At 40.2% G+C, this 25,881-nt stretch overlaps 3 protein-coding genes across 5 annotated transcripts in view; 2 read left to right on the top strand and 1 right to left on the bottom strand.

Annotated features, from left to right (window-relative positions):
• smyd3 (SET and MYND domain containing 3) overlaps positions 1-2,586 on the bottom strand; it is a 209,374-nt gene extending 206,788 nt beyond the window's left edge. The window contains exon 1 of the mRNA XM_061221466.1: positions 2,302-2,586. Within this exon, the coding sequence (XP_061077450.1) occupies positions 2,302-2,462 (161 nt within the window). The 5' untranslated portion in view covers positions 2,463-2,586. The remainder of the gene's footprint in view (positions 1-2,301) is intronic.
• Positions 2,587-3,873: 1,287 nt separating this feature from the next.
• Positions 3,874-16,239, top strand: tfb2m (transcription factor B2, mitochondrial). Of its 3 annotated transcripts, none has more exons than XM_061257080.1 (9): positions 3,874-3,975; positions 4,900-5,343; positions 5,813-5,904; positions 7,190-7,331; positions 8,365-8,513; positions 8,886-8,975; positions 10,423-10,479; positions 12,285-12,439; positions 12,994-16,239. In XM_061257080.1, the coding sequence occupies exons 2-9, from the start codon at positions 4,929-4,931 to the stop codon at positions 13,142-13,144; spliced, it is 1,251 nt and encodes a 416-aa protein (XP_061113064.1). In that variant the 5' UTR covers positions 3,874-3,975; positions 4,900-4,928; the 3' UTR covers positions 13,145-16,239. The 3 variants fall into 3 exon arrangements, with proteins under 3 accessions (XP_061113064.1, XP_061113055.1, XP_061113073.1); XM_061257071.1 differs by having other exon boundaries at positions 3,912-4,046; XM_061257089.1 differs by lacking the exon at positions 3,874-3,975 and adding an exon at positions 4,714-4,783.
• A 1,038-nt stretch (positions 16,240-17,277) lies between these two features.
• On the top strand, positions 17,278-24,013 carry LOC133138385 (tripartite motif-containing protein 16-like). The gene is made up of 6 exons (XM_061257101.1): positions 17,278-17,868; positions 21,068-21,163; positions 21,388-21,621; positions 21,755-21,914; positions 22,023-22,073; positions 22,615-24,013. The coding sequence occupies exons 1-6, from the start codon at positions 17,284-17,286 to the stop codon at positions 23,130-23,132; spliced, it is 1,644 nt and encodes a 547-aa protein (XP_061113085.1). The 5' UTR covers positions 17,278-17,283; the 3' UTR covers positions 23,133-24,013.
• The last annotated feature ends 1,868 nt before the right edge of the window (positions 24,014-25,881 follow it).

Genomic DNA, 25,881 nt, shown 5'->3' with positions numbered 1-25,881 from the left:
TTTTGAATGGCCTTCAATGGGGAAATTCGTTTTTTTGTACCAGAGGCTTACAAAACTGCAATAACTCGAGTAACCACTGGAGCCTGCGAACTTCTCAGAGAATGGCAACCTCTTGCACCCTGGGTGAACCATATAGGAATTAGCCATTTTTTCTGAAGTCTATGACCCATAGACATCAATAGATGCTGGACATCTTCCCATGTGATGCCCTCCCAGGCATGTACTTCAGCTCCTGCTTGTTTCGGGAGCTATTTGCCTTCAGCCTAGCCTTCAGCAAGTGAAATACATGCTTCAGGTCACTTCCATTCCACTTTTTGGCATTCCAGGGGAATGTTTTGGCTGTATGTCTTGGATCTTCACCTTCTGCATGATGAAGCATGTCCAATCACTTTCAATGCATTTGCTTGGATCTGGGCAGACACAATGTTTCTGTATACTCCAGCATTCATCCTGCTGCTGCTGTCAGCAGTGACATCATAAATTAGCACAAGTGAGCCAGCACCTGTGACAGCCATACTTGCCCAAACTATAACACCCCAGCCACCATGTTTCAAAGATGAGGGACATGCATTGGTTTTAGGGCAGTTTATTTTAGCCTCCACTTTGCTCCTTCCATTACTCTGGTACAGGTATTCATCTCATCTGTCCATAACACTTTTTTCCAAAACCCTACAGGTTTTTTAATGTATGTTTTTACAAACCGTAACCTGGCCATTATGTTATTGAGGACTGCCAGGGGTTTGCATCTTTTACATTTTTTTAAATTACATTAATGGCATTTGGCAGACACTCTTATCCAGAGCGACGTACAACAAAGTGCATACCCATAACCAGGGATAAGTGCACTGAAAGACCCTGGAGGGAAGTACAATTTTAACTGCTACCAGTACAACAAAGATAAGGACCAGGGCCTATTTTAATTACAAACGAAGAAACACAAAAGTATGACCAAACCACTTAACTAGCCAAACACTGCTTACCTAGCCAAATTAAAAATACTGATACACAAAAAAGTAAATCACAGAAAAACAATTAAGGTTCACAGGGAGGTAGGGAGGGATGGGGAGAGGTGCTGCTTGAAGAGGTGCGTCTTCAGTTTGCACTTGAAGATTGGAAGAGATTCTACAGTTCGGACCTCAACGGGGAGTTCATTCCACCACCATGGAGCCAGAACAGACAGTAGTCGTGAGCGTGAGGTGGAAGTTCAGAGAGGGGGAGGTGCCAAGCGGCCTGTGGAGGCTGAACGAAGAGGTCTGGCATCTCGTGGTGAACATTCAGGGGTTATGCTGGCATAGTCTGCTCTGGATGGTTGTCTTTAACACATCTGTGCCTACATCCTGGAGAGTGTTCTTGATTCGTTGAACAGATACAAAAATATTTTTCTTCACCATTTGAAGGATTCTTCTTTCATCCACTACACTGGTCTTTTGTGGTTTACCAGGTCGTTTGCCATTGCTGAGCTCACCAGTGCATTCTTCTTTCTTAACAATGTACCAAACACTTGATTTTGACACAACTAATTGTTTTGGTATGTCTCAGATTTATTTAATCTAATTTTAGCATAATGATAGCTTGCTTTGCTGGCATTGACACTTCTTTGGTACTCATGTTCTGAGACAACAGAATCCAAATGCAAATGGCACTCCTAGAATCACCTCTAGATTTTTTATGCATGAACTAACAATAAAGCCTACCACACCTGTTCAAAAAACATTTGAGCAGCCAATTGTCCCATTACTTGTGGTTCCCTTAAAATTGGGAGTACTATGTATAACAACTGGTACAATTCCTACACTCTTCACCCAATATGGATGTAAAACCCCTCTAATTAATGCTAAAGCTTTATGCACTTTAACCACATATCCATTGTTTTATTTCAACTGTTAGTTTTCTGGAGTAGAGAGCAACAACTACAAAGTCACTGTCCAAATAATTACTGCACTGTAGGCTATACAGACGATAAGAAATGTAGAATGCTCGGCAAATCAATTCATTCGGGATGACGGCTTTGCATGATGAGCTGTAGCACGTCACAAATTAAGACCACTGGTACATTGGGTGCCAAATCTGTCTGCAGCAGCTCAGCCGTAAATTCCTCTGCAGGAATAGCTACACAACTCAACTGTAAATAACTGTAAATAATTGATAACTAATCAGACTGTCAGCAGCAATCGCTTCACTGTTCAAGCTGAATGAGGTTAATGCGTCAAAAAACAGCCGCAACACCATGTCCGTTTGCAATAATTTTACTGGTCTGAAATAAATAATACTTGTAGCCAGGAAGCTGCCAAGCCGTCTTACCTTGATAAGCAGTTTTCACATGTATACTTCATTACTCTCTTGGAAACGCTAGATGCAAAAGCCTCAGCTGAAAACAACAGTTCGCCGGCTTTTAGCGAGCTAACAGCGCGTAAGCCATTCCCTTTTCCAGGACTGCAGAATCGTTCTACTTTTTGTGCCATGGTTTGGCACGCAAACTAATGGCAGAAACTGATACAGGACAACACAACGCACGTGTAGGCTATATGGTTATAGATGGACTGGTGTGGGCGCAGCCATATTAGCTAGTAATGTCATATGACTGCACTAAGTTCCGCCTCCATACAGTCAGGTGTCGACGTCCGATGCTAAAATTAAGCGACTCAACAAACCCGAAGACTAAGCGGACTTGTCTGACATTATCCCGTGACTTACGAAAGAAGCCGAAGTGGTTGAAAGCGCTTACTACATCAAAACGTTTTTATCGAAGACATTTATAGATAGTCCAGTTCCAGTTTTCTCCTTGCAGTTCATTACACAGCCAAATCAAGAAAAAATATGCATTTTTCCAAACTTTACAGAGAATCACTGTAAATGCACATACATGTCATTTTATTAAAGGGTGGCACGGATGGTGCAGTGGGTAGCACTGCCGCCTCAGTCTCTGTGTGGAATTTGCATGTTCACGGGGGTTTCCTCCCTCAGTCAAAACTGCCCATGGGGATGAATGTGTGAACGAAAGGTGTGTGACGGACTGGCGACCTGTGTATTCCTGCCTTTCACCCAATGCATGCTGGGATAGGCTCCTGCAACCCTGTTCAGATAATGGATGTAATTTTATTAAGATGGAGGACAACTCATTAACTCAATATAATTACAGAGATTCAGAGTTAATTTTGTTTTTTGTTTGTAATTGTGAGTCAAATGTGATTGATTTGCACTTTGTTGTACGTCGCTCTGGATAAGAGCATCTGCTAAATGCCACATAATGTAATGTAATGTAATGTAAGGAAAAGTGTGTTCAAACCTTTGCTAAAGACGGAAAATGTGATCACAAAGTAAGACCTGAAAAGGTTCTGGAGGTCCATCATTAAGCCACAAGTTGGGACTTGAGATTGGTAAAACCTGAATTTGGGACTTGCCACCCTGGAGAACTTGAGGTCTATGAAAAAGCCCCAAGGCCAGAGGGTCCTCAGAAAAGCTGGAGGAATATTTCCATGTTAAAACAGGCAATAAAACATTTTCACTTCAATTTTTCATTTGACTCAAAATTATAACTTTCACACTTAATAAAAAATAGGCAATTCAGTAACATGGCATTAACATGAATTAAGTTGTTAAACTCTTAACCAGAATTTAACAACTGCACAGTTTACCAGTTGGTTAACCGGTTTATGGACTGCCATTTTCAGTTCACTGAACTGTTTGTGTGTGGGTTTCGATGAAGATTTGGAGTCATTGTCCTGCTGGAAAATCCACATCCGGCCAAATATATTTCTTTTTGAGACTTGGTTTCAATTTCAAAGTTTTTCAAGGTACACCTACTACAATGAAATAACTGCCAGTTTATGTGTATATTAGATTGGTGGCGATCACTGGTTTTCGGCTATTTCCGCACCATCACGTGGTGTCGTCAGAGGCGTCCCGTCTGTATTGGGAAAGCAACGACGGTCAACAGCGTGCTTATTCAATGTCATCACATTGTGGGAGAGGACGGTATGTGCCTTTAGGATTATCTGTGACTGTGATTGTAGAATCACAATAGAGCATAAAGGCATACGATAAAGGTAAACGATAAAGCTTTTTAAATGCAGCTTTCTAGCACTTTAGGACTTTTAAAGTAACAGGCACCACACCAGTGTAGTCCCAAGCTAGCGTTAATGGGTTCTGTGTTGGCTAGCGATATCACTTCTGCATGTGGATCTAATATGCCAGATCGTAAACTAGCTAACCCATTCGGTTGCTTGTCTGCAGCCAATTGATAGATTAGGATACGATTGCGTACATAATTTTGGAAACATTGTAGAACATTTCAGACAGTGTAGGCGCATGTAAATGTGTTGCTATAAGTGAGCACATGGTGCTGTCCTTTCCTGCGCAGCTAGTCGAGCTCCACGGCTCAATATGTAATAGGCCAGCTATATTCCACATAAACCCACTGTGGCAATGTCTAAACCTTCCCTAGTTGTTTCTTACTTGGACAATAATGCTAATGGCAGGTTTTTCCACATGGCTACGCACTTTCCTCCCGCAGTACTTTGCGCTCTATGTTTTCAGCTATGGCGGTGTCATCGGCGTTTACTTTGTGGAGTATGGCAACAGCATAGACTAGCGAAGAGAAACAAAATACTTATTTTGAGCGATTACAATTTCTATATAGCTCCTGTATATTTATTTCCCATGTACCCTTATTTGTCGGGTTTAACAATCGATCCTCCCCAGATAGCAAGCAGCTCCGGGGTAGATCCGGCCGGGAGTCGCTTGCTATCCGGATTGATTTGAGCTTCACCATTGTGTGGATTGAGTAAGCGTTGCAGTTTGAAAAACACCCCTGAAAGTTAAAATGGCACCATCACTGAATATTAATGGAAGGCTAGTTTAATTTGTGACATGGAGACATCTGGACTTTTTTCTTTCCAGGCAAAAAAAGGCACTGACATCAGCCCAAGATGTCCGCCTCCAGCTCCAGACTCTTGGTTCTAGCAGTGAGGACTGCCTGTAGCCACACGCAACGAAGGTACCTACTCGCGAATACCCCTGTCTTTGCCCAGTTGCGGGAATATGTCACGGATCCACTCTCTGTGAGCAGTCGGAAAGCTCAGGTTCCGTCATATAAAGCGGATCGTATCTCTCAGGACATGGGGCTCAACCACAGGAACCTGTCCGCGGTGGCGACCTCCTTAAAAGACAAGAGCAGGTACGATATAGTTGACATCGGGGAAGTGGAGGAGAACATTAGCAAGGCACGGAAATGCACCGGTCCCCGCCATTTCATCGTAGACCCTGCCCTGGCCCAGCTAGTGGCTGACCACCTGCAAAACGATCTGGCTGATGGAAAGACATTCATCTTCGAATACAATCCCGGTATTGTATGATCTTCTAGCTTGCTTTTATGTGTTGTCTTGTTATATTGTTCTCTTGTGTGTCTGTGTGCTACCGTTGCTGTGTGCTGGGCAAATTACATACTTTGATTTTTTAATTGAAAATAAGTAAACACAGTCTCTGTAGCAAATGGGACATAAAGCTCAAGAACTTCTGCGAGTATTAATAAACAGTTACTTTTTATTTCATAAATAAACTTTGTGGAATATATCTGCCAAAGGGGGTGTTACCGACTATGTAGTGTGTCCTAATCTTTGCACATGCCACATGTGCACATAACAATTTGACCTACAATTTTGTAACATTCTCTTTAGCATTTGCGACAGCAACTGTGTTTAAAAAATATCTAATTTGGCCAGGGGTGCCTAAACTATCACATGTAACTGTATATATATATATATATATGTGTGTGTGTTGATAGTCACTCTGCTTGTGTTCCATTCTCCCCCAGGCCCTGGTGTGCTAACACGGACACTACTGAACTCTGGAGCTCAGAGACTGGTGGCGCTAGAGAGTGACAGGAAGTTCCTGCCAGAGTTGGAGGTGAGCCTATCTATCTGGCAGCTATGGCCACCTATATCTGTGCTGATAACTTGATGGAGAGCAGGCATTAGCGTTAGGGCTGATCAGGTAAATTTCCTGTCTTTTGAGGCTTTCAGAAAATGCAAACATTTCACTTAAATCATAGTTTTTTGTGATTCATTTCCATCGTTGTTACACTGGGCTGAGCCCTTGGCTGAGAATCTATTTGGCCCACTAACTAACTAAAGTAAAGAGAACCAATTTCTTATATGCGAATGCCATCTAGTGGCAAAAAGAGGTATTGTGCTATTCATTAATGAAATTCTTGGTTGAGTTCTCAACTAAAGGTTTTGTTTTTATGCCTAGTATGCATAACAATGCATGATTTAAAAGCATAGTTAGCGTCATTGTTTTTCATTTCAATGATAATTCTGCTTTCTGAAACGCATTTATACAGTCAAATCGTAAGGAGACGCCAGTTGTCTGGCATTAACACGGTATTTGCATATTATCTTGCTAGCGATATTGCATGTTCTCATGTCATGTGTAGTGAGAAATATCCCATATCAGCCAGTCAGCTAGTTTGCGCGGTAGATCGCAAACTACTTTTGAAAATCTAACTAAAGGCCAGTTAACTAGCTGGCATTAGCTCACACTGTCACTGTCATGTTTCTGTGGCTAGCTACACTCAATGTGTTAGTGTTTATGACGAGCCTAATAACCTAACATTGTGGCGATTTAGCTGTAAGTTTTCTGTTTATGTACGCCGATCTGGCTGATCTTTTTTTTGGCCACTCTTGCTTTACTGTGTCTGACCCGGTTTCACAAATTGAGTGCTTACCACTTTGGACACTGACTGCTGCTCCTATCTTTGTGCTATGGAATGTCATCTGGCTACTAAAGTTGCCTGCACGCGATAACGTTGCTGAACATAACGGTCCGTTTAGAACTTCATATTAGTATCATTGATGTTAGCATTGTGTTTCGCCATGTTAAGTCCAATGGCAATTCAGTAATTAAATTAGAAAAAGCATGTATGTTTCACACAGATTTAATGGTCTTGTGTTGGGATCCGTTGGATTTAAATTGAGGTATTTTTGTGTCTTAATGTTTTATTCTAATTTATGGCATGAATGGCATTGAGATTGGTTTTGAAAAAGGTGAGATATGGAAGTTCCAAATGTGCTTATTTGAATGGAAGTGCCAACCGAGGCAAGGATATAATACAAGAAATTCAGAGCTGTCCATCATCAGTAATGCCACCTCACCCCATGTTATCCTCTTCGTATACACTTGTTTTCTGAAGGCCCTGGAGAACAGTTTATATGGACAGCTGGAGGTGGTGCACTGCAACTTCCTCACTTTGGACACGTTCTTGGATGAGCCCGCCATAGACTCCGAGAAGCTCTTCACTGACCTGGGCATCTCCGAGGTGCCTTGGGCCGATGGTGAGGCACAGTTGCAAAGTTGCAAATGGGCTTGCTTGTTTAGCTTTTAACCTGCCTTTAAAATTGTAAGGGGTAGGTCAGTTGCCAACAGTTCTCATTTTCAGTGAAGACCTGGGAAGGAAAGTTATGAATTGTGGAGTGAAACAAACATTGATATTTTGATGAAATAATTTCACCATATAAGGGAGACCAAAATTCAACTTTGGTAGATGAAGGTAAAATTTTGGTGAGTCAGTCTAAAAGGATTATATAGCTAACTGAAATGGCTAGCTACACTCACTTCACTCATTTCATTAGGAACATTTTTACTTTATCACACTTATTCATGCAATTATCTAATCAGCCAATTGTGTGGCAGCAGTGCAATGCATACAGTCATGTAGATACGGGTCAGGAGCTTCAGTTAATATTCACATCAACCATCAGGATGGGGAAAAAATGTGATCAAAGTGACTTTGACCGTTGACCGTTGAACCGTTGAACTAGTCTCTAGAGTTTGCAAAGAATGGTGCAAAAAAAAACAAAATAATCCAGTGACAGAAACGCCTTGTTAATGTGCAAGTTCCGAGAAGAATTGCCTGACTGGTCAAAGCTGAAAGGGAGGTGACAGTAATGCAAATAGCCGCATATTACAACCGTGGTATGCAGAAGAGCATCTTTGAATACACAACACACCATAATTCTAAGTGGATAGGCTACAGCAGTTGAAGTCTAATAAATACCTAAAAGTGCTCACAGCGTCTATCCCATCACTTACTTATGGTGCTCTAAATGTTGCATGATAATTTATGTTGTGTTTAGGGCTGTGTGTTCTTAAGTATTTAAACTGTTTAAATCCAAGTAAAAAGTATTTATACCCAGAGTAGTACAATAAAGATGAATGGATGAAACAAAAATGCCTTAGTAATTTCCTTCCATTTGGGGAGCGGTCTTGCCCCAGCGAACCAGACATTAAACTGATAGTTAGTGTATGTCCATGTCCATCCAGGCCTCTGCCACAGCCCTAAAAGCAAGCTGTCTGTTCTGTGTCCAGATGTGCCAGTGAAGGTGGTGGGGCTCTTCTACCCATCGACCGAGAGTAAGAGGCTGTGGAATTTGATCTACAACCTGTTTCAGCGTCACTCCATCTACCGTTACGGCCGCGTGGAGATCGTCATGTTCATGACCGAGAAATTGTTCACGGTGAGCCATTTGTGTTGTGGCTCAGGGGCGAAACCGCCAATGGCACGCAAGGGGAAAAGTGTATTTGGCTTGAGCAAAACATTAAATACATTTGCAAAAACCACCGGATAGGTCTATCGTCTATGTCTTGATTTTTTTTTTTTTGTCTTTTATAATGTGCAAAGAATTAGAAAACCACAATGTGATGATTGACATTTTATACCATCTGCATTTTATGCCATTGCCTCCCCGCTCCTCCTCATCAAATAACTTGTAGAAAAATTGTAAAATACATTTGTAAAAGCCTTATAAATTAGCGCATGTTGAGTTTATTGGTCAATTCTGAGAATGTAGACTTGTCTCCCTTATTGTGTTGTGTAATTCCTGATTTAGAGACTTTCAAGCAGTCCAGGAGAGTTTATGATTTACCGGGATTTAACCGTACTGTGGCAGATGGCATGCAACATCGAGCTGCTTCACAAGGTGAGTTCAAATGATGGGCAAAATGAACTGAAACTCTCATCGTCCCTTGTTCCCCCCTCCCCCCAAGTACCTTAAAGAAACTTAATTAGTATATGAACAGTTATGTGGAGTTTGTCTTTATTCTTGTTCACATTGCGACAATACAAAAAAGTTATTTGGGACTAACTCCTGTTTCATATAAAAAGCATAATGTGCATCAGAATTCTTTTTTAAACTCATACATTTTCATTATCGTGCCAATTTAATTTTTTTAAATGAGTTATACACACACATGCACACACAAACACAAACAACTCACAGAGATAACTGCCGAAGTCACCACCAACCATAGTACCCCTCTGTAAAATTATCAATGGATGTTTTCTGTTGTAGCCTTTTTTGAAGTTTGAGACAATTGGCAGTTAGTGTGTGTGTGTGTGTGTGTGTGTGTGTGTGTGTGTGTGTGTGTGTGTGTGTGTTCAGACTCATTTAGTCTTCTGCTGCTGTAGCCTATCCACTTAGTGGGGGTTGGTGCATTGTGTGTTCAGAGATGCTCTGCATACCACTATTGTAATGTGTGGTTATTTTCATTACTGTCACCTTCCTGTCAGCTTTTACTAGTCTGGTCCTTCTCCTCTGACCTCTCATTAACAATGCGTTTCTGTCGTCAGAACTGCTGCTCACTGGATGTTTCTTCATACCATTCTCTGCAAACTCTAGAGATTGGTGTGCGTGAAAATCTCAGGAGATCTGCAGTTTCTGAGATACTCAAACTAGCCTGTCTGGCACCAACAATTATTTCATGGTCAAAGTCACTTTGATCACATTTCTTCCCCAATTCTGACATTTGGTCTGAAAAACAGTGGAACCTCTTGACCGTATCTGCATACCTTTATTTGCTGCCACATGATTGGCTAATTAAATATTTCTATTAACAAGCTGGAGTACAGGCCATAAAGTGTTCAGTGAGTGTATGCAATACTGTGCAAAAGACTTTGGCACATGTAAAAACCATTCCGTAAAGCAAAGATGCTTTCAAAAGTTATTAAACAGTTTCTAAATATCGAAAAAGTCACTATAAAGTGCAGTGAAGACTTAAAATCAAATATATTTGTGTGACCACCCTTTAAATTTAAAACTGCATAAAGTCTCTTAGATACACTGTCCTGCAGGTTTATGAGCATATTGGAGAACTTGCCACAGTTCTTCTATAGACTCTGACTTTGACCGCCTCAATCAAGTTTTCTTTCCATCAAGTGGGCTAATACATTATATTTTGTGTAAGTATCTAACATTTAATTTTGGGAGAAATGCAGAAAAGACCAAATTTATATGAAAAAATCCGGGGTACTATAGCTTTCACATTCTTGTATCAGAATATTTCTGGAAAATATTTGTTTGTGTCATGCAGGTTTCATGCCCCTTGATTTTCAAGCTAAATCTCTAATGCTTTGTTTTTAATCATTAGGAGCCAATGTCATCTTTTCTGGCTGTAAACAAGACTGGAAAAGTGAGCAAATGCAAGGTAAGTAGTGATCTTGTCCATTTGGAGTCCTGTAGTCTACTAAGAGATTTGTGTCCACTTCTCCAGTAGAACAAAAAGCCAAACGGTGTGCACAAGATTATGAGCTAGATTAAGATGTAAATATACAGTGGGCTTCAGAATTATTGACACCCTTAATAAAAATGGAAAGAAAAAAGAAAAGTCTGCATATGATAAACAACATGGATAATGATCTATATTTTATGTTCAAACATACAGAAAAAACTGTATAATTCAGTACATTTACTCATGTTTCAATGTTTCCTATTTTGTAATCTCATTTTTTCTGAAAACCACAGGTGCCAAAATTATTGCCCCCCTTGAGAATTATTGTAGATAAAATCAAGATTGGCAATACAAATTTACTTTACTTAATTTAGTTAATTTCAGTCTAAAAGAACTATATGTTTTTATTTCATCACTTCCTGTTTCACTAAAGTATAAGAAAAGAGGTAACAAGCATTCAGAATCCCTTTAGCAACCATCTGCATGGGAAAAGACAAATAACAAATACATACACGGTTAAACATACCACTTAACACTTTAAGGGCAATAATAAAAAGGCGTGAAATTTATGGAATGGTTGCAAACTTGTCAGGATGAGGATGCAAGTGCATATTATCCCCACAGACAGTAAGGAAGATGGTGAGGGAGCCCATAAGTAACCCAAGGATCGCAGTTTAGGAATTTCAGAAATTGGTTTTCTGTCACCAAGTCTTAAAAAAACATAAAATGGCACCTCCATCCAAGCAAACACTTTTGAAGGGTGGCACAAAGTCAGCCTTTACTGAGTGAAATAATCAAAACCAAGCATCTTGAGTTTGCCAAACCTCATTGGAATTATGACTAGAAGAGACTGCTATGGTCAGATGAGACCTAAATTGAACTTTTTGGGCATACACACCATTAACATTGGTGGCAAAATGGAATGCATACAAGGAGAAGCACCTCATACCTTCTGTGAAATATGGCAGTTGGGTCATTGATGTTTTGGAGATGTTTTGCTGCCAGTAGTCCAGGGGCACCATTTAAGATCAAAATCTGGTTGCCTCTATTAGGAAGCTGAGTTTGGGTTGAAGGTAAATTGTCTGGCAAGACAATGACTCCAAGCATACTTAAAAATGAACACAGAACTGATTAAGCCAAAACAACAACCATGTTCTGCAATGGCCATCTCAGTCTCCAGTGGAACCTGTCTTTTGGGGAAATTTATTTTTTTATTTTGAAAAATGTAAGACTGGTTGATTCCATTGCATCATTAATAAAGCGCACTACTTTAGGCATGTTGGAAAATAAAGCTTATGTCAATAACTGTATTATTTAGTTCACAGCACTTTTTGTGCATATTTATAATATTTATTTGCCAATAATTCTGGAGCCCACTATATATTTAACGGAGAAGCCAGTAAACTGAGCCAAATGCTACATTGTTTTGTCAAGATTGTTTTTCAGCTTTTTACTATTTTTTTGATTAAGCTTTTGATTAACCTTTTTAACCTTAAAAAATGCCAAGTGCCAGCAAATAATAGCTACATGGCTCTCCCCATCAATTACCAAAAGATTATGCGTGTAGTTGAAAACTGTGGTTTGTGTATGAAGAACGAGTGAAATGCCAAATAATAATGCCACATACCCATAGTACTTTTTTGTTTTGTTTGTTTACTTGATTTGTTGACCAGCTTTTCAGTTCTCAATAATGTGATTACCATTATACACAAACCACCAAAGAGATGATTCAATATTTAATAGAAATAACTATGAAATAACATACAGGCTTTTCTTGCCAGACTTTGACAAAGAACACACACATGTGCCTGGTGAGGCTGACCCCTCGCCAGGGTCTGTTTTCCGGTTGCCTCAACCCTGCTAACAGCACAGCATTGATCATGTTGGTCAGGCAGTGTTTGGTCAAGAGGAAAGCCCTGCTGAAGGATAAGCTCAAGTGAGTAGTTGGTACTGTTGTTGCCATGGGAATGGCTTCCTGCTATTATTAAGGATGGGATGAGTCTATTAGAATAGTCGAATACTCTCTGCATACGCTTTTCCTGTAGTTATTCTTTTTAAAAATATTTATTTAATATTTATATTTATAAATGCTTGCGATTTCATTGAAACTGTAAAGTAATAACAGCAATGATGTTTAAAAACAGAATGTGTACAATGTTAAGCAATAACTGGCCTTTCTTGACATGTTTTACACTTTCATTCTTACCGGTAGCAGACCATCATGCTAATTCTACTTATAATTTTATTTTGGTAGTGAGTTAAGTTTGAGCTGCTTTTAAGGCCATTGCCTCGATACAGCTGTCTGCTAGCATGCTAGGTTGTACCTGCTTTAATCTAGGCTAATTGCTCCAATATGCATCAGCAATTATGATAGGTAATTACCATTCCAGACAGTTGCCATAGATCGATGCTTATGTTGCATGCCTTCTCATATTTTGACTGAATGCGTTTCCTGTTCTTTGGGACTCATTCCTTGCCCCTGCCATTCAGCGCTTGGAGTCCAAACAGTGGAGAGAAGATCCTTAATGAGTTGGGAATTAGAAGCAACATATTGACTGGAGAACTGTCCCAAGAAGATTACAAAAACCTGTTCCAGGTAATGCTGCAAACGAACCTGTTCAGCCACTGCTGGCTCGATTGAAGAGGCCTTGGACAACACCAAGAATTATGGCCTTATGTGACTCCTTCAAAAAGATCATTCACACGGTATGTTGCTGAAGATCAGAATTCACACAGATGTTCCTGTAAGAACAGCATTCTTGTGAAGCTTCTGAAGAACAGAATTGCTGCGAATGTTCGTGAAGAACAGAATTGAATGTCTTCCTGAAGAACGGCAGTGTCATGTGACAGTCCCTGGAGACATGCTGTTTAACATTACAGTTTTTCCAGCCAATCAGTTGCTAATGCTAATGCTAAAACTAAAGAATAGTTCCATTAGGTGTCATGTCTTCTGCTGTGTGGGGTGTCTTTTACTGTTCAGATTTCTTGGCTCTAAATTGCTTGCTGGACTGATAATTGCATTTCACATTATTAGATATAGATGCATATAAAAAGCTAAATAAGATTTGGTTTAATAATATATATGCATTACCAGGAAGGCTACCATTTTCCCTAATGCCTGTACTTTTTTCAATATTACATGGAGTTTATGTATACAACAAAAGGAACACTGTAAATCAAACGTATGACCAATCATTTAAATTCACTCAAATTTGTTCCTTTGATATCATTGAAATGTATATAATAATATTGTTTTATCTCTGTGTTGTCAGTTTCTTTTAATTATTTAATTTCTGTTGCTTTTTTTGAAGTAACAAAGAAGCCTTTTTAGAATCCACTAGTATATGAATTTACTAACATGATTGACCCATTCATGATGGATTTTATTTTAAAAAGTTATTTGCAGGCAAATTCTGTTTGCAGTTAAGTATTAGTACATTTTACATTATGCCAATGAACGCATTCGATGTATGAAAAGGTAAAATACTTGTATTTGTATCTTGAGCAGGTTTCTGCATACTGGTGCAATGTTTGCATTAACAAGTAGCATTATTAGCAAATGGCACTGAATGTGATGTAATCTGGTTTAAACTGCAAGTACTGTACATTGCAGAACTTGTTAGTAGCGTGGGCATAACATTGCAGCTCTTGTTAGTACATTACATTACATTACAGGCATTTAGCAGATGCTCTTATACAGAGCGACATACAATGAAGTAGCATGAGCATAAGACACAGGAGTGTGGTCATTTAAATCAGATTTATTTTATCCCATTTATCCAAATTTAGTAGCCGATTGTACCCCATCTTTTACAATTATCCATGCGTTAGCTAGGGATACACATATTAGAGATGCGGCCCGAATGGAACGACACGCCTTCTCCAAGCGTTATCCTGCCCATGACTGTGATCCCGAGGTGCCTGGGGTGCTGTTGTACGTAGCAAACTCACTAACAACCCCCCCCCTCCCCCCCGCCCTCGGAGCAGCAAGCCAATTGCGCTCCGTGCAAGAACAGCCAAACTCAGCTTTGGCAGGGAATTGAACCCCGGTCCTCGGTGTGCAACTGCAACAAACTGATGCCTGCATCAAGGTCCGTTACTTTAGCTGTGGTTTTAATGATTCATTTGAATGAATTGAGAGCTTGCATTTAATTTCAAACCGTTAGATAATGACAATCATTATGGTGTCAACTGACAGAGGTAAGGCTATTATGTTATATCAAAGGTATGTAACACTGGATCTTGAGAGCCACGGAGTCTTCTGGTTTTTGTTTTGATTACTTTTGAAGTAACAACATAAACCTGCACCCCCTACACAGGTTCAGGTTTTATGTGCAATAAAAGGAGGCTGCTTCTGATCGGGGATTCTTATTTAATCCACAAATACATATACGTTTTTATTAGGAGTTTATTTTATGAGGTCTGTTCTACTAGTTTCACAAAAGTCCATCCCCAAAACCAGACTCAATGAGTTATTCGCCCACGTTCAACGTTCTAGCTGTAGGCCTGTACCACAGTAGCATTCACATCCTTACAAATACAGTGCAGCCTGTAAGTATTTGGTCAGTGGTATGATTTTCTGTTGTCTTGGCTCTGTCCCTCAGTACATCGGATTTCAAATGAGACTGTGAATATGAGGTTAAGACTCATATTAAATTTGAGGGTATTTACATCCATATTGGGTGATCCATGTAGGAATTACAACCCTTTTTATACTAATTTTATGGGACCAAATCTAATTGGACAGTTTGCTTCTCAGCTGTTTCTGATTAGAGGACCAGTTTTGGAACGTTGACAGTCAAAGAAGCCATTATGAGGCTCAGAAAGAAAAAGACAGACATGGGCCATACAATTGGCTTTCCAAAAACAAAAAACAGTTTGGAACATCATTAAGCCTATTACTTGACCTACCTGTATGTCTGACTGTCATTGGCACAACTCTGGTTCTCATGTTGACAGATGGCAAGAACAGACTTCAAAGTCAATAAAAAACCTAGAATCAACACTAGCTACTGAAAGCTTTCTTATACCTACACTAAGGTAGCAACTGAATACACCTGATTAATCCGAAACAGCCAAGAAGCCAACTGTCCAATAACTTTTGGTGCCTTACAACAGGAGCAGTATGCATAAAAAGGGATGTAATTCCTATATAGATCAGCCAATATGGATGCATTATACCCTCATATTAAAGCCTGCACTTCAACCTCATACTGTTTCATCTCAAGTCCAATGTGCTAGAATCCAGTTACTCTTTCTTTCACAATGAGGAAAGCACTAAAATCCCAGTGTTTTTGCAGAATGTAGTTCACTTTCTCAAAGGTATGCTGTGTGGCTTATAAACCTGTCTGATTCAGTCCTCTGTGCAAGTTTGTTGGTTGTATGTGGTTTCCTGTTGTTCTGCTTCCTTGTCCTGGTACCCTGCCTGTTTTTTTTTTTTGTTTTCCGCCCAACCACCTGCCTGCTACTTTGCCCTTCCCCGGATCCGACCATTTATTACCCTGGACTTCTCTGCCCCAAATTGTCCTGCAGCCCCCTGCTTTGCCCTACTCCTGCCCCTGTGCTCTTGATTTCCCAGCTTTGATCCCCAGTACCCTGTTCGCTTGGCTCATGACCCCTTGCCTGGACTTTTTTTTATTTTATTTTTTACTCTGCACATTCCTATATTTCCCTGTTTTATCCTATCCTGACCTTCATCCTGTAGACATGCATTAAAGCCTGCTGTTTTTCACTTAATCCTGAGTCTGCTATTGGTCTTTCTGTGCGCAACCCTGACAGGAACACATTAAGTGTTGCCTGTGTGTTATAAAATTCAAGAAATGCACTTACGTTTTTCTCTTTTTTGGGTCTTTCATTGCAGTTCACACACAATATGAAACAACTTTTTCATGGTTTGTCCATGTAGCTGAGCCTATTCTGAAAAAAAACAAGCCATGGCTTGATGGTGGAGGTAAAGGCAGACTAAAAATATGAGTTAAAAACTAAGAGGGAAAATCGCTTAGGTCTCTTGAGAGTTCATTTTCTGTGGGCCAGTTTATACAGCGAGTTCGCCAGTTGCATTTGTCAAATTGCATTTCACCAGTATGCTTGTTTATATGTACATTTAAATTTTCCATAAAATAACTTTTTAATACATGATATCATGGTAACAAGATTGACACACTATGACTGTCCCCTTCTGTAAGACTGAACATAACTCAGTGAAAATCCATCAAAAGAGAGGAGCACTTGTCTGCTTGGCATCATCTTCATAAAAGGCAGAGGATATCACTTCCTGAAAATTATGTCACTTTTGGGATAGTCCATTGTCCCTGAGGGGGGTGTTTATCCAAAGTAACAGGATTGACGCAAAACACAGGGACAGCACTAAAATGTTATTTTTTTCAATATTCCAAAAAGGTGAAGAATGAAATAGATGCATTATAGGTTAACTGACAATTGAAGCTTTTCGTAAGTATAATTTTTTTTCAGATAATTTGATTTCATCCTCCTTAAAAGCCTGTTGTAATAGAAATATTTGACCCAGGGACAAACATTTTTTGCTATTTTTACAATGTTTACAAGATATACAATACAAAAAGTCTTTAAAATTCATGAAATAAATCAATGTATACATTTTTTAAATGAAGACTGTTTATTTACCAAATTATATATATAAATATTTGTCTAGACTCACTGCGCTGCACAGCATGGCCACACCTCATGCAGCAGTGGGCAGAACCAGAATGTCACTTCCTGCTCTGTTACATTTTCAAAGAACTTGTCTGTGTGAGGAGCAAAATGGCTGAAGGTGTGTTCCTGGATCAGGACCAGTTGAGCTGTCCAATCTGTCTGGATCTACTGAAGAATCCGGCCGCTATTCCCTGTGGACACAGTTTCTGTATGGGTTGTATTAATGGCTACTGGGATCAGTATGATGATATTGGTGTCTTCAGCTGTCCCCAGTGCAGACAGACCTTCGCCCCAAGGCCTGCTCTGGGCAAAAATACCATGCTGGCTGAAGTGGTGGAGAAACTGAAGAAGACAGGACTCCAAGCTGCTCCTCCTGCTCACTGTTACTCTGGACCTGGGGATGTGGAGTGTGATGTCTGCATTGGGAGAAAGCGTAAAGCTGTCAAGTCCTGCCTGGTGTGTCAGGTCTCTTACTGTGAAATTCACCTCAAGCCTCACTATGAATCCCCTGCCTTTAAGAAGCACGGACTGGTCAAAGCCACTGGAAACCTGCAGAAGACCTGCTCTCATCATGACAAATTGCTGGAGCTTTACTGTCAAACCGATAACAAGTTTATCTGTCTGCTGTGTGCAACGGATGAACACAGCGGCCATAAAATAGTCTCAGCAGGAGCTGAAAGGAACTTAAAACAGGTACGACTCTTACCTCGCCCTTAAGTGATGACTATGCCGGTATGGAATCCGCGGCCGCAGGATTCGTTTTGAAAACCATCATGCTAGTTGCTAGTTCGTATAAAAAGTAAAAACAAAATACAAAAAGAACAATAATGTTCAAAAGTAGTTTTACTACTAGAGGAGCCAAGTGGGCTTAATTTATGTACAATGAATACGGCAATGACTATTACGAGAATGGCGAAGTGTACATTTTTTTGTAGTTTGTCGGCAGACTACCTCAAGCGGCAGACGCTATTTGAGCATCTCAAGTCACAACATACAGGAAGGGAGTGGTTGTTTTAGGCAACTACCGCGTTAATACTAGCTTGCTAACATTTTGAATTCGTTCAGAATTTATCATGAAATTCGCTGAAGTTAACTAGACAGATTTGCCAAGTGGTCGCTATTTCTGTCACTTGTGTACTTTTGGCGCTCCAACGAAAGTATGCAAAACAGTTGGTAACATTTCCAAATCTACTGTAATAATAGTGCATTACGGCGCTCGATCCAGCGGAAGTGGCCTTGAGCAGTTTCAGCTAAATCTACTCGCACACGTACGCCAAATCAGCCCGGTGCTTCACATACTCTTCTCTTATCTCATGTCCATGGTGCAAGGCTGAGACCGGAGCACATGGAGAGCGAGCGAGTCTGTGACGCTGAACGTCAAAGTAAAGAAACCTGGCTGGGAAAGTTCTGTTAAGCTGAAATGCTTTTGCTGTGTTTTCATAAGAATGTATTTTGGTTAATATTTTTTCGCTATAAACCGTGAGGGGGAAAGGTAAAGATTATATGTTTGCTCTTTCGCTCTGTAACATTACATTACATTATTGGCATTTAGCAGACGCTCTTATCCAGAGCGACAAACAGTTGTTTAGACTAAGCAGGAGACAATCCTCTCCTGGAACAATGCAGGGTTAAGGGGCCTTGCTCAAGGGCCCAACGACTGTGCGGATCTTATTGTGGCATCTTATTGTGTACACCGGGATTAGAACCACCAACCTTGGGTGTCCTAGTCATTTACCTTAACCACTATGCTACAGGCCGCACCCATAACATAACCTTATAAATTGCTGGTGACAATCGCAGCATCTCACAATCCGGGGGTGCATTACTGTCACCTTCCTGTCAGCTTTGACCAGTCTGGCCATTCTCTGACGTCTTTCATTAACAAGGTGTTTCTGTCTGCAGAACTGCTGCTCACTGGACAACTCTAGAGTCCAGGAGAGTTTCTGAGATATTCAAGCCACCCTGTCTGCCACCAACAATCATTCCATGGTCAAAGTCACTTAGATTAAATTTTTTCCCCATTCTGATGGCTGATGTGAACCTTAACTGAAGCTCCTGACCCGTATCTACATGATTGTATGCATTTCACTGCTGCCACACAATTGGCTGATTAGATTATTACACATACTTATTATATATGTGATTAAGTAAAAATGTTCCTAATAAAGTGCTCAGTGAGTGTATATGATAACAATAAGACATGTCAAAGGAATTCAGAAAAGAAGATTAATAAAACAAAATGATCAAAAGGAAAACAATAAGTAAATAGAACCTTATAGTGTGTGTTTGTGGTAGATTAGGTCAGTGGTTCCCAACCATGGTCCTGTTTATGCTAGTTTTTGTTCCAACCAAAGTTGCAATCCCTGAATTTTAAAACACTGTTAGTGTTAGTTTATATGCTTTTCATGTCTAGAGGAATTATTTACCCACTTAAGACATATGTCAGAAATAGTTATGCGTGGCATGAAGAATACAAATCCTATGATGCGTTTATTGTGTAATATTGAACACAATTACATAAGAAGGGTAACACAATGAAGTGATCAGATTAGGATAATTAATAGGCTCCTAATTAAGTTGTTCAACACTTGTTTCAGTCTGATCATATTTTTCCTTAAACCTATTAAAACAATGCAGATTTGGCTCTACCAAATTATTAGAGGCTGTGTGTCTACACTTTCACTTTTTAGTAGCTGAATGATTAACCCTAGTCTTTAAATTGGTCAGTTAAATAATGTCTTGACCTCTAAGTAATTGTTTGCAATATAGCATGATGAGCACAACATGGACATCAAACTCTTATCCTTCATGGAGTGCTTGGATATTTATTATGTTATCTGGCTTAAGAGGGTTAATAAACCCGCTAGGCATGAAAAGCTTCAAATTAAGCAAAATATTTTAAAAATAAAATAAATAAAGAATCAAAATTATGTACTTGGAATGAAAACCATCATGCTAAGGATTGTGATTAGGAACCACTGGATTAGGGTATATAGTCTGAAATTTCTGAATTAATTTTTATCTCGTTTCAAATTTTTCATAAATTCAAAACAAATGAAAAAGTGCATCTCTGTCTCGACCTGAAGGTTGCCTAATTTCAGGACCAGCTGCAGGAGACCACTATACACACAAAATGAAATACTGTTTGAATAAGAACGCTTTCAATGAGGATATCCCACAACTAAGAAGATGAATGTCAATAGCACAATGCCTTTATCATGATGCTGTTCATATGCGCCACACACGCGCATTTTCTTTTTCTCAGGTGTGATACAAAGCAACCAATGCGGTCGTCATGCCCCCTCTACTGACCTTGTGACTTGCCTACCCTATGCTGCACTGCTGATTGATAATACACAATAATAAATAATAAAATACTATAGTAACAAGTATTTATTATTATTTTGATTATATTACAACCATGTTTATTAGGATTTATTACATTATTGACATTTGGCAGACACTCTTATCCAGAGTGATGTACAGTTTATTAGACTAAGCAGGAGACAATCCTCCCCTGAAGCAATGTAGGGTTAAGGGCCTCACTCAAGGGCCCAACGGCTGTGCAGATCTTATTGTGGCTACACCGGGATTAGAACCGCAGACCTTGCGTGTCCCAGTCATTTACCTTAACCACTACTCTACAGGCCGCCATTTATGCTTTCAAAAGCAATCATACCCACATAGAATAAGCACATTTCTAGCTTCTGGCTTACCATGAAAAACAACAGTGCCAATTTTGTTTACTTCTGGTCATCTAATGTGCATGGATGCTCATTATCACAAAGGATGGGGGTAAAGGTGCACACTTGAATGCTGAAGCTTAATGGTGGCCCAATTGTCAGAGGCCTGCCTTCAACCATGATATCTGAATTATGATTTTGATCAACAGAAGCAGCTAAGAGGAACTCTGAGAAAATTCCACTTGAGAATCAAGGAGAGAGAGCAGGAGCTGCAGGACCTGAGACAGGCTGTGCAGTCACTCAAGGTGGGTATTGACCAGAGGAGTAGACAGCAGCCATTTCAGTGCTCAGTCAGGGCTCTTCTCCTGTCAGCCAGTGAGGAGCTCAGTGTTGGGCCACTTTCCGGCCCTGTGGGGCTCAATCCCACTCAGCCACACTGCGGGGAACAGGCTGTCTGGGGTCCCAATAAGAGCAGAGTGAAAGACCTAGTTCCAATGTACAGCTGTCCTCTCTCTGTGTCTCCTAACAGCGCTCTGCACAGGCAGCAGTGGATGACTGTGACATGATGTTTACTGAGATGATCCGCTCCATTGCGAGAAAGCGCTCTGAGGTGAAAGAGGTGATCAGAGGTCAGGAGAGGGTTGAAGTGAGTCGGGCTGAAGGACTCCAGGAGCGACTGGATCAGGAGATTACTGAGCTGAGGAGGAGAGAGGCTGAGCTGGAGGAGCTTTCTCACGCAGAGGATAACATCCATTTTCTCCAGGTAACATCACTGGCTCTCTGACAGTCTGCACTATGTACATTGCACATACATGCTGAGGTGTGTTCTTTATTTACATTTAAGATCTGCTGGCATCTGCATAAGAATCTGTACTGAAACCGTTCTCTGTCTGCAGAGCTGTCAGTCTCTCTGTGCCCCTCCAGGACCTGGAAAGTTACGCAGAATCACTTTTAGTCCACACTTCTCTTGTGAGGCTGTGAGGAAATCTGTCTCTGTACTGAGAAAGCAACTGGATGACGTCTGCAAGGTGGAACTGATCAGAATTTCTCAATCAGGTTATTAAACATTTGAAACATTCTTACGTATCTTTACAGTTTTAATTCAATCCAAATCCAACAGAGTGAATACGAGTGCTTACTCTCACTTCTTGTCTGTCCATGCAGTGAAAGAAGTCGCCACTGTAGAGCCCATGACCAGAGAAGATTTCTTACAATGTGAGTGCTTACTCTGAAACTCTTAGTTGAGACACACACAAATATACAGTGGGTTCCAGTATTACTGGCACCACTGACAGGCAATGTACAAAAAAATACTTTAAAAAAATAAACAATACAATTACAGAGACAAACTCAAAAAGGCCAAGATGTGAAAAATACTGTGCTTTATAAATGTTTCAATGCAACCAGCCAAAACCAAACATTAATTTAATAAAAAAATAGTACTTGGTGCATCCACCTCTGGCAAGGATAACAGCATTTCTGTGTGGAATTTGAGGTATGCTTTTGGAAATTGTCTTTCTGGAAAATCCACCTACAGCCAAGTCTCAGCCTTGTGGTAGAGGCAACCAGATTGTCAGGCAAAATTTCCTGATACTTGGTCGAAACCATTATACCATTGATTTTAACCTGGACCTGGAATTAAAACAGCCCCAAAATGTCACTGTCCCACCAACATATTTCACCATGGGTATGAGGCGAATCTCTTTTTATGCACTTTTTATGCATGATATTAAATCTTAACCTTCTCCTCCATCAGATTCATGTCAGCTCACACTGGACCCCAACACAGCACACAGAAACCTCCGCGTGTACAAGACGAGCAGACTGCTCACCTATGTGAAAAAGATCAATTCATCTCCTGATCATCCAGAGAGATTTGACTGCTGGGTCCAAGTGCTGTGCAAAGAAGCTCTGTCTGGGCGCTGTTATTGGGAGGTTGAGTGGAATCGGGGTGAAGGGGTTGATATAGGAGTGTCATATGAGGAGATCAGCAGGAAAGGAGGAGGTAATGTCTGTGGTTTGGGATATAATGACAACTCATGGTGTTTGCACTGCTCTCACTCCAGTTACTCTTTTGGGCACAGTAATAAGAGAACTGAAATCCCTGTTCCCTACTCCTCCAGGATTGGAGTGTACCTGGATCACAGGGCAGGAACTCTGTCCTTCTACAGCATCTCTGACACAATGACCCTCCTGCACAGAGTCCTGACCACATTCACTCAGCCCCTCTATTGTGCGTTTGGGCTTGAGGATGGATCCTCTATTCAGCTGTGATCTGAGACTGAGAGAGGGGAAATCAGCTACTATCTGAGTGAGAGAAAAACTGCAGTGAGGAAGAAATTTCTTTTTTATAAAATAGTACTATTATTGTTGTGACGAGGGATAGAGAAACACAAGGGTTGGAGTGAGAAAAAACATATGATGAGATGGAAAACATAATATGATTGAAAATAACAACAAAAAAAACATTGGTTGCCAGCCCCAGGACTTTAGACCGTAAGAGAAGACAGCTCAACTGCATTAGTATTAGGAGAGAGGGAGAGCTGGTATGGTAGTTTAGCTCAATTCAAACTGAAGGGAGATATAGATGGAATGACAGTTTAGCTGAATTCAAACAAACTGAAGGGAGATGCAGCTGTTGAGAGTTTAGCTGAATTAAAATTGAAGGGAGATACCGCTGATTTGGGAGTTTAGCTGAATTCAAACTGAAGGGAGATCAGGCTGTCAGGTGCATAGCTCAAGAGTAGCCTCTTATCTTTTGGTCTAGTTAGATAATGAAATATTTCTATTTTTAACCATGGAGTTAACAAAATAAAAAAAAACTATTATTTATCTTTATTCTTCAGCAAGTAATTTACTTTGACTTCATTTCCAGTTACTAATGCTAGCACTTATATATAGTTATATATAGATATTGAGTTAGATATTGTCTTGTTGTACTCAGGGTATTCTAGCTGCCAACCGTGGTATGCTAGTTTATAAGTTGATGCATTCTTCAAGGGCTCCAATTGTATCTGTATGGTCACGCTTGTACTGTCCTCTCAGGTCCTGTTCACACTTGTACATCACTCTGGATACGAGTGTCTGCTAAATTCTTTGTAATGTAATGTAATGTAATATTAATGCTGTAATTTGCCTATTATATTTCCTTACATGTATTGTGTGACAAATTAGATAATATATATTTTTAAATATATTTTTTAAATATTCTCAAATATTCTCAAATGTGCCCGAAAATAGACCAGAAAATAGACCAAATTATATCTTAGAAAATGATATCGTCCTGATTAAAAGCATCACTTGTATTTAAGTGCATATATGCATGTATTAATCTTCTGCACTGATTTTCGGTAGTATTTTTCCATGTATCTTCCATAGAGATTTAGTTGTAAGCTTCTGTAAAGAAAAGGGGAGGACATGCAATCAAATGGAGTGAGGGATGAATATGAACAACAAGTTTTTAAAGTCCTTAATTATAGGTAAATGTGAGGGCAGGGGATTTTTTTTTCTCTGATCGCCTTGTGGTCCCCTCATTCCAGCACCAGGCAGTCGAGCTACACGTGAGACGGGTGCGTGGGGGTTGGACCCAAAATGCACGACTCAGAAACAATAGTTATATAAAGACCCCTCAGGGCTTTATTCGGGACGAATCCCAGGAGCGTAGTCAAAACAAGCAAAGTCCATACACGTAGATCCAGCCAAACAAATAGTAAACAAACAAAAAGCACGGTGCCTAGGGAAGAGGCAAACTCGTAGTCGGTAGACGTGCAGGGAGGTCCGGTAGCAGGAGAGCTGTCAGCGGGGCAGATGAACAGGCGGACGGCAGGCAGAGCCGTAGTCGTGGGCGAAGCGGGAGTCGAAACCATGAAGCAATCAGCGAAGCAAAAGTACAAAACGGTAGGCGAGGACGTGGTCAAAAACAAACAGTGGTCAACAAAACAAATCAATGGACAGTGGTCGGTAACAGGCTTGGATCGTAACGTGTAATCAAACAGTAAATAATGCTCAAGAGTTGCGTGGTAAACAGAGGCAGACAATTTCGCGAAGAACAGTTGCGCGACTGGGCTATAAATGCGGGTGTAGACAGGTGTAGACAATTAGTTAGAGTGTAGCAAGGAAATGGAAAACAGGTGCGATGGATGACAAGTTTAACAAGGTGATTAGTAATCGTTAGTAATAACCCTATCCTGCCCTAGCATTAGTAAATTAGTAAATGACATGCACGAGAAACGTAAGGTAACATGAACACATGATTAGTTTGTTAGTTTCTACCCAATCCTGATCTAGCGTTAGTAGTTTTAGTAAATAGACAAATGGAAACAATCAGGGAGTGAATGACAGAAAGAGAGAGAGAGAAAAGGCGGAACGCAAGGTTTGCGGAAAGACATGTAAAAGTGTATGCATAAACAACGACCAGTTAACGTAACAATAAACATAAATCAAAACATAACACAAAGCGAAACTAAGACGATAACCACTCAACATAACAAGGTAATATAATCGTACGAAACATAACTAGACATGACACGAAAATAAATCGTAACGAAACATAACTAAACAACATGACGAACTAGACTAACATAATACATGATAAGACACTACGTGACTAAGACAACATGAATAAACACAAAACATGGCAAGACAGACCTGAAACGTGACAACACGTTCACTTCTGTTTTCTGTTCTGGTTCCTCAGTGGTGGAATGTCTTGCCTACCGCGGTCAGAACAGCAGAATCCCTCCCCATATTTTGACGCAGACTGAAAACACACCTTTTCACACCTTAGTCATATTTTGACGCAGACTGAAAACACACCTTTTCACACCTTAGTCCTCCCTCCTGATTTACCCCCCCCCCATATCCTTCTTGTACACCATGTATTATTTTATTTTTAAATTGCACTTGCGTTTTGAATTAAAAACTTCTACTAAATTGTAAATGTAATGAGTCATGATGAAATGAACCACGTTTTACTACTATGTTAAGCATATCAAGAAGGAAGGGGCCCAATTTAGTCCAGAAT

The sequence above is a fragment of the Conger conger genome, chromosome 1 (genome assembly GCF_963514075.1).
Source record: "Conger conger chromosome 1, fConCon1.1, whole genome shotgun sequence".
Taxonomy (NCBI): domain Eukaryota; kingdom Metazoa; phylum Chordata; class Actinopteri; order Anguilliformes; family Congridae; genus Conger; species Conger conger.
This window is presented reverse-complemented; position numbering and strand designations above follow the sequence as displayed.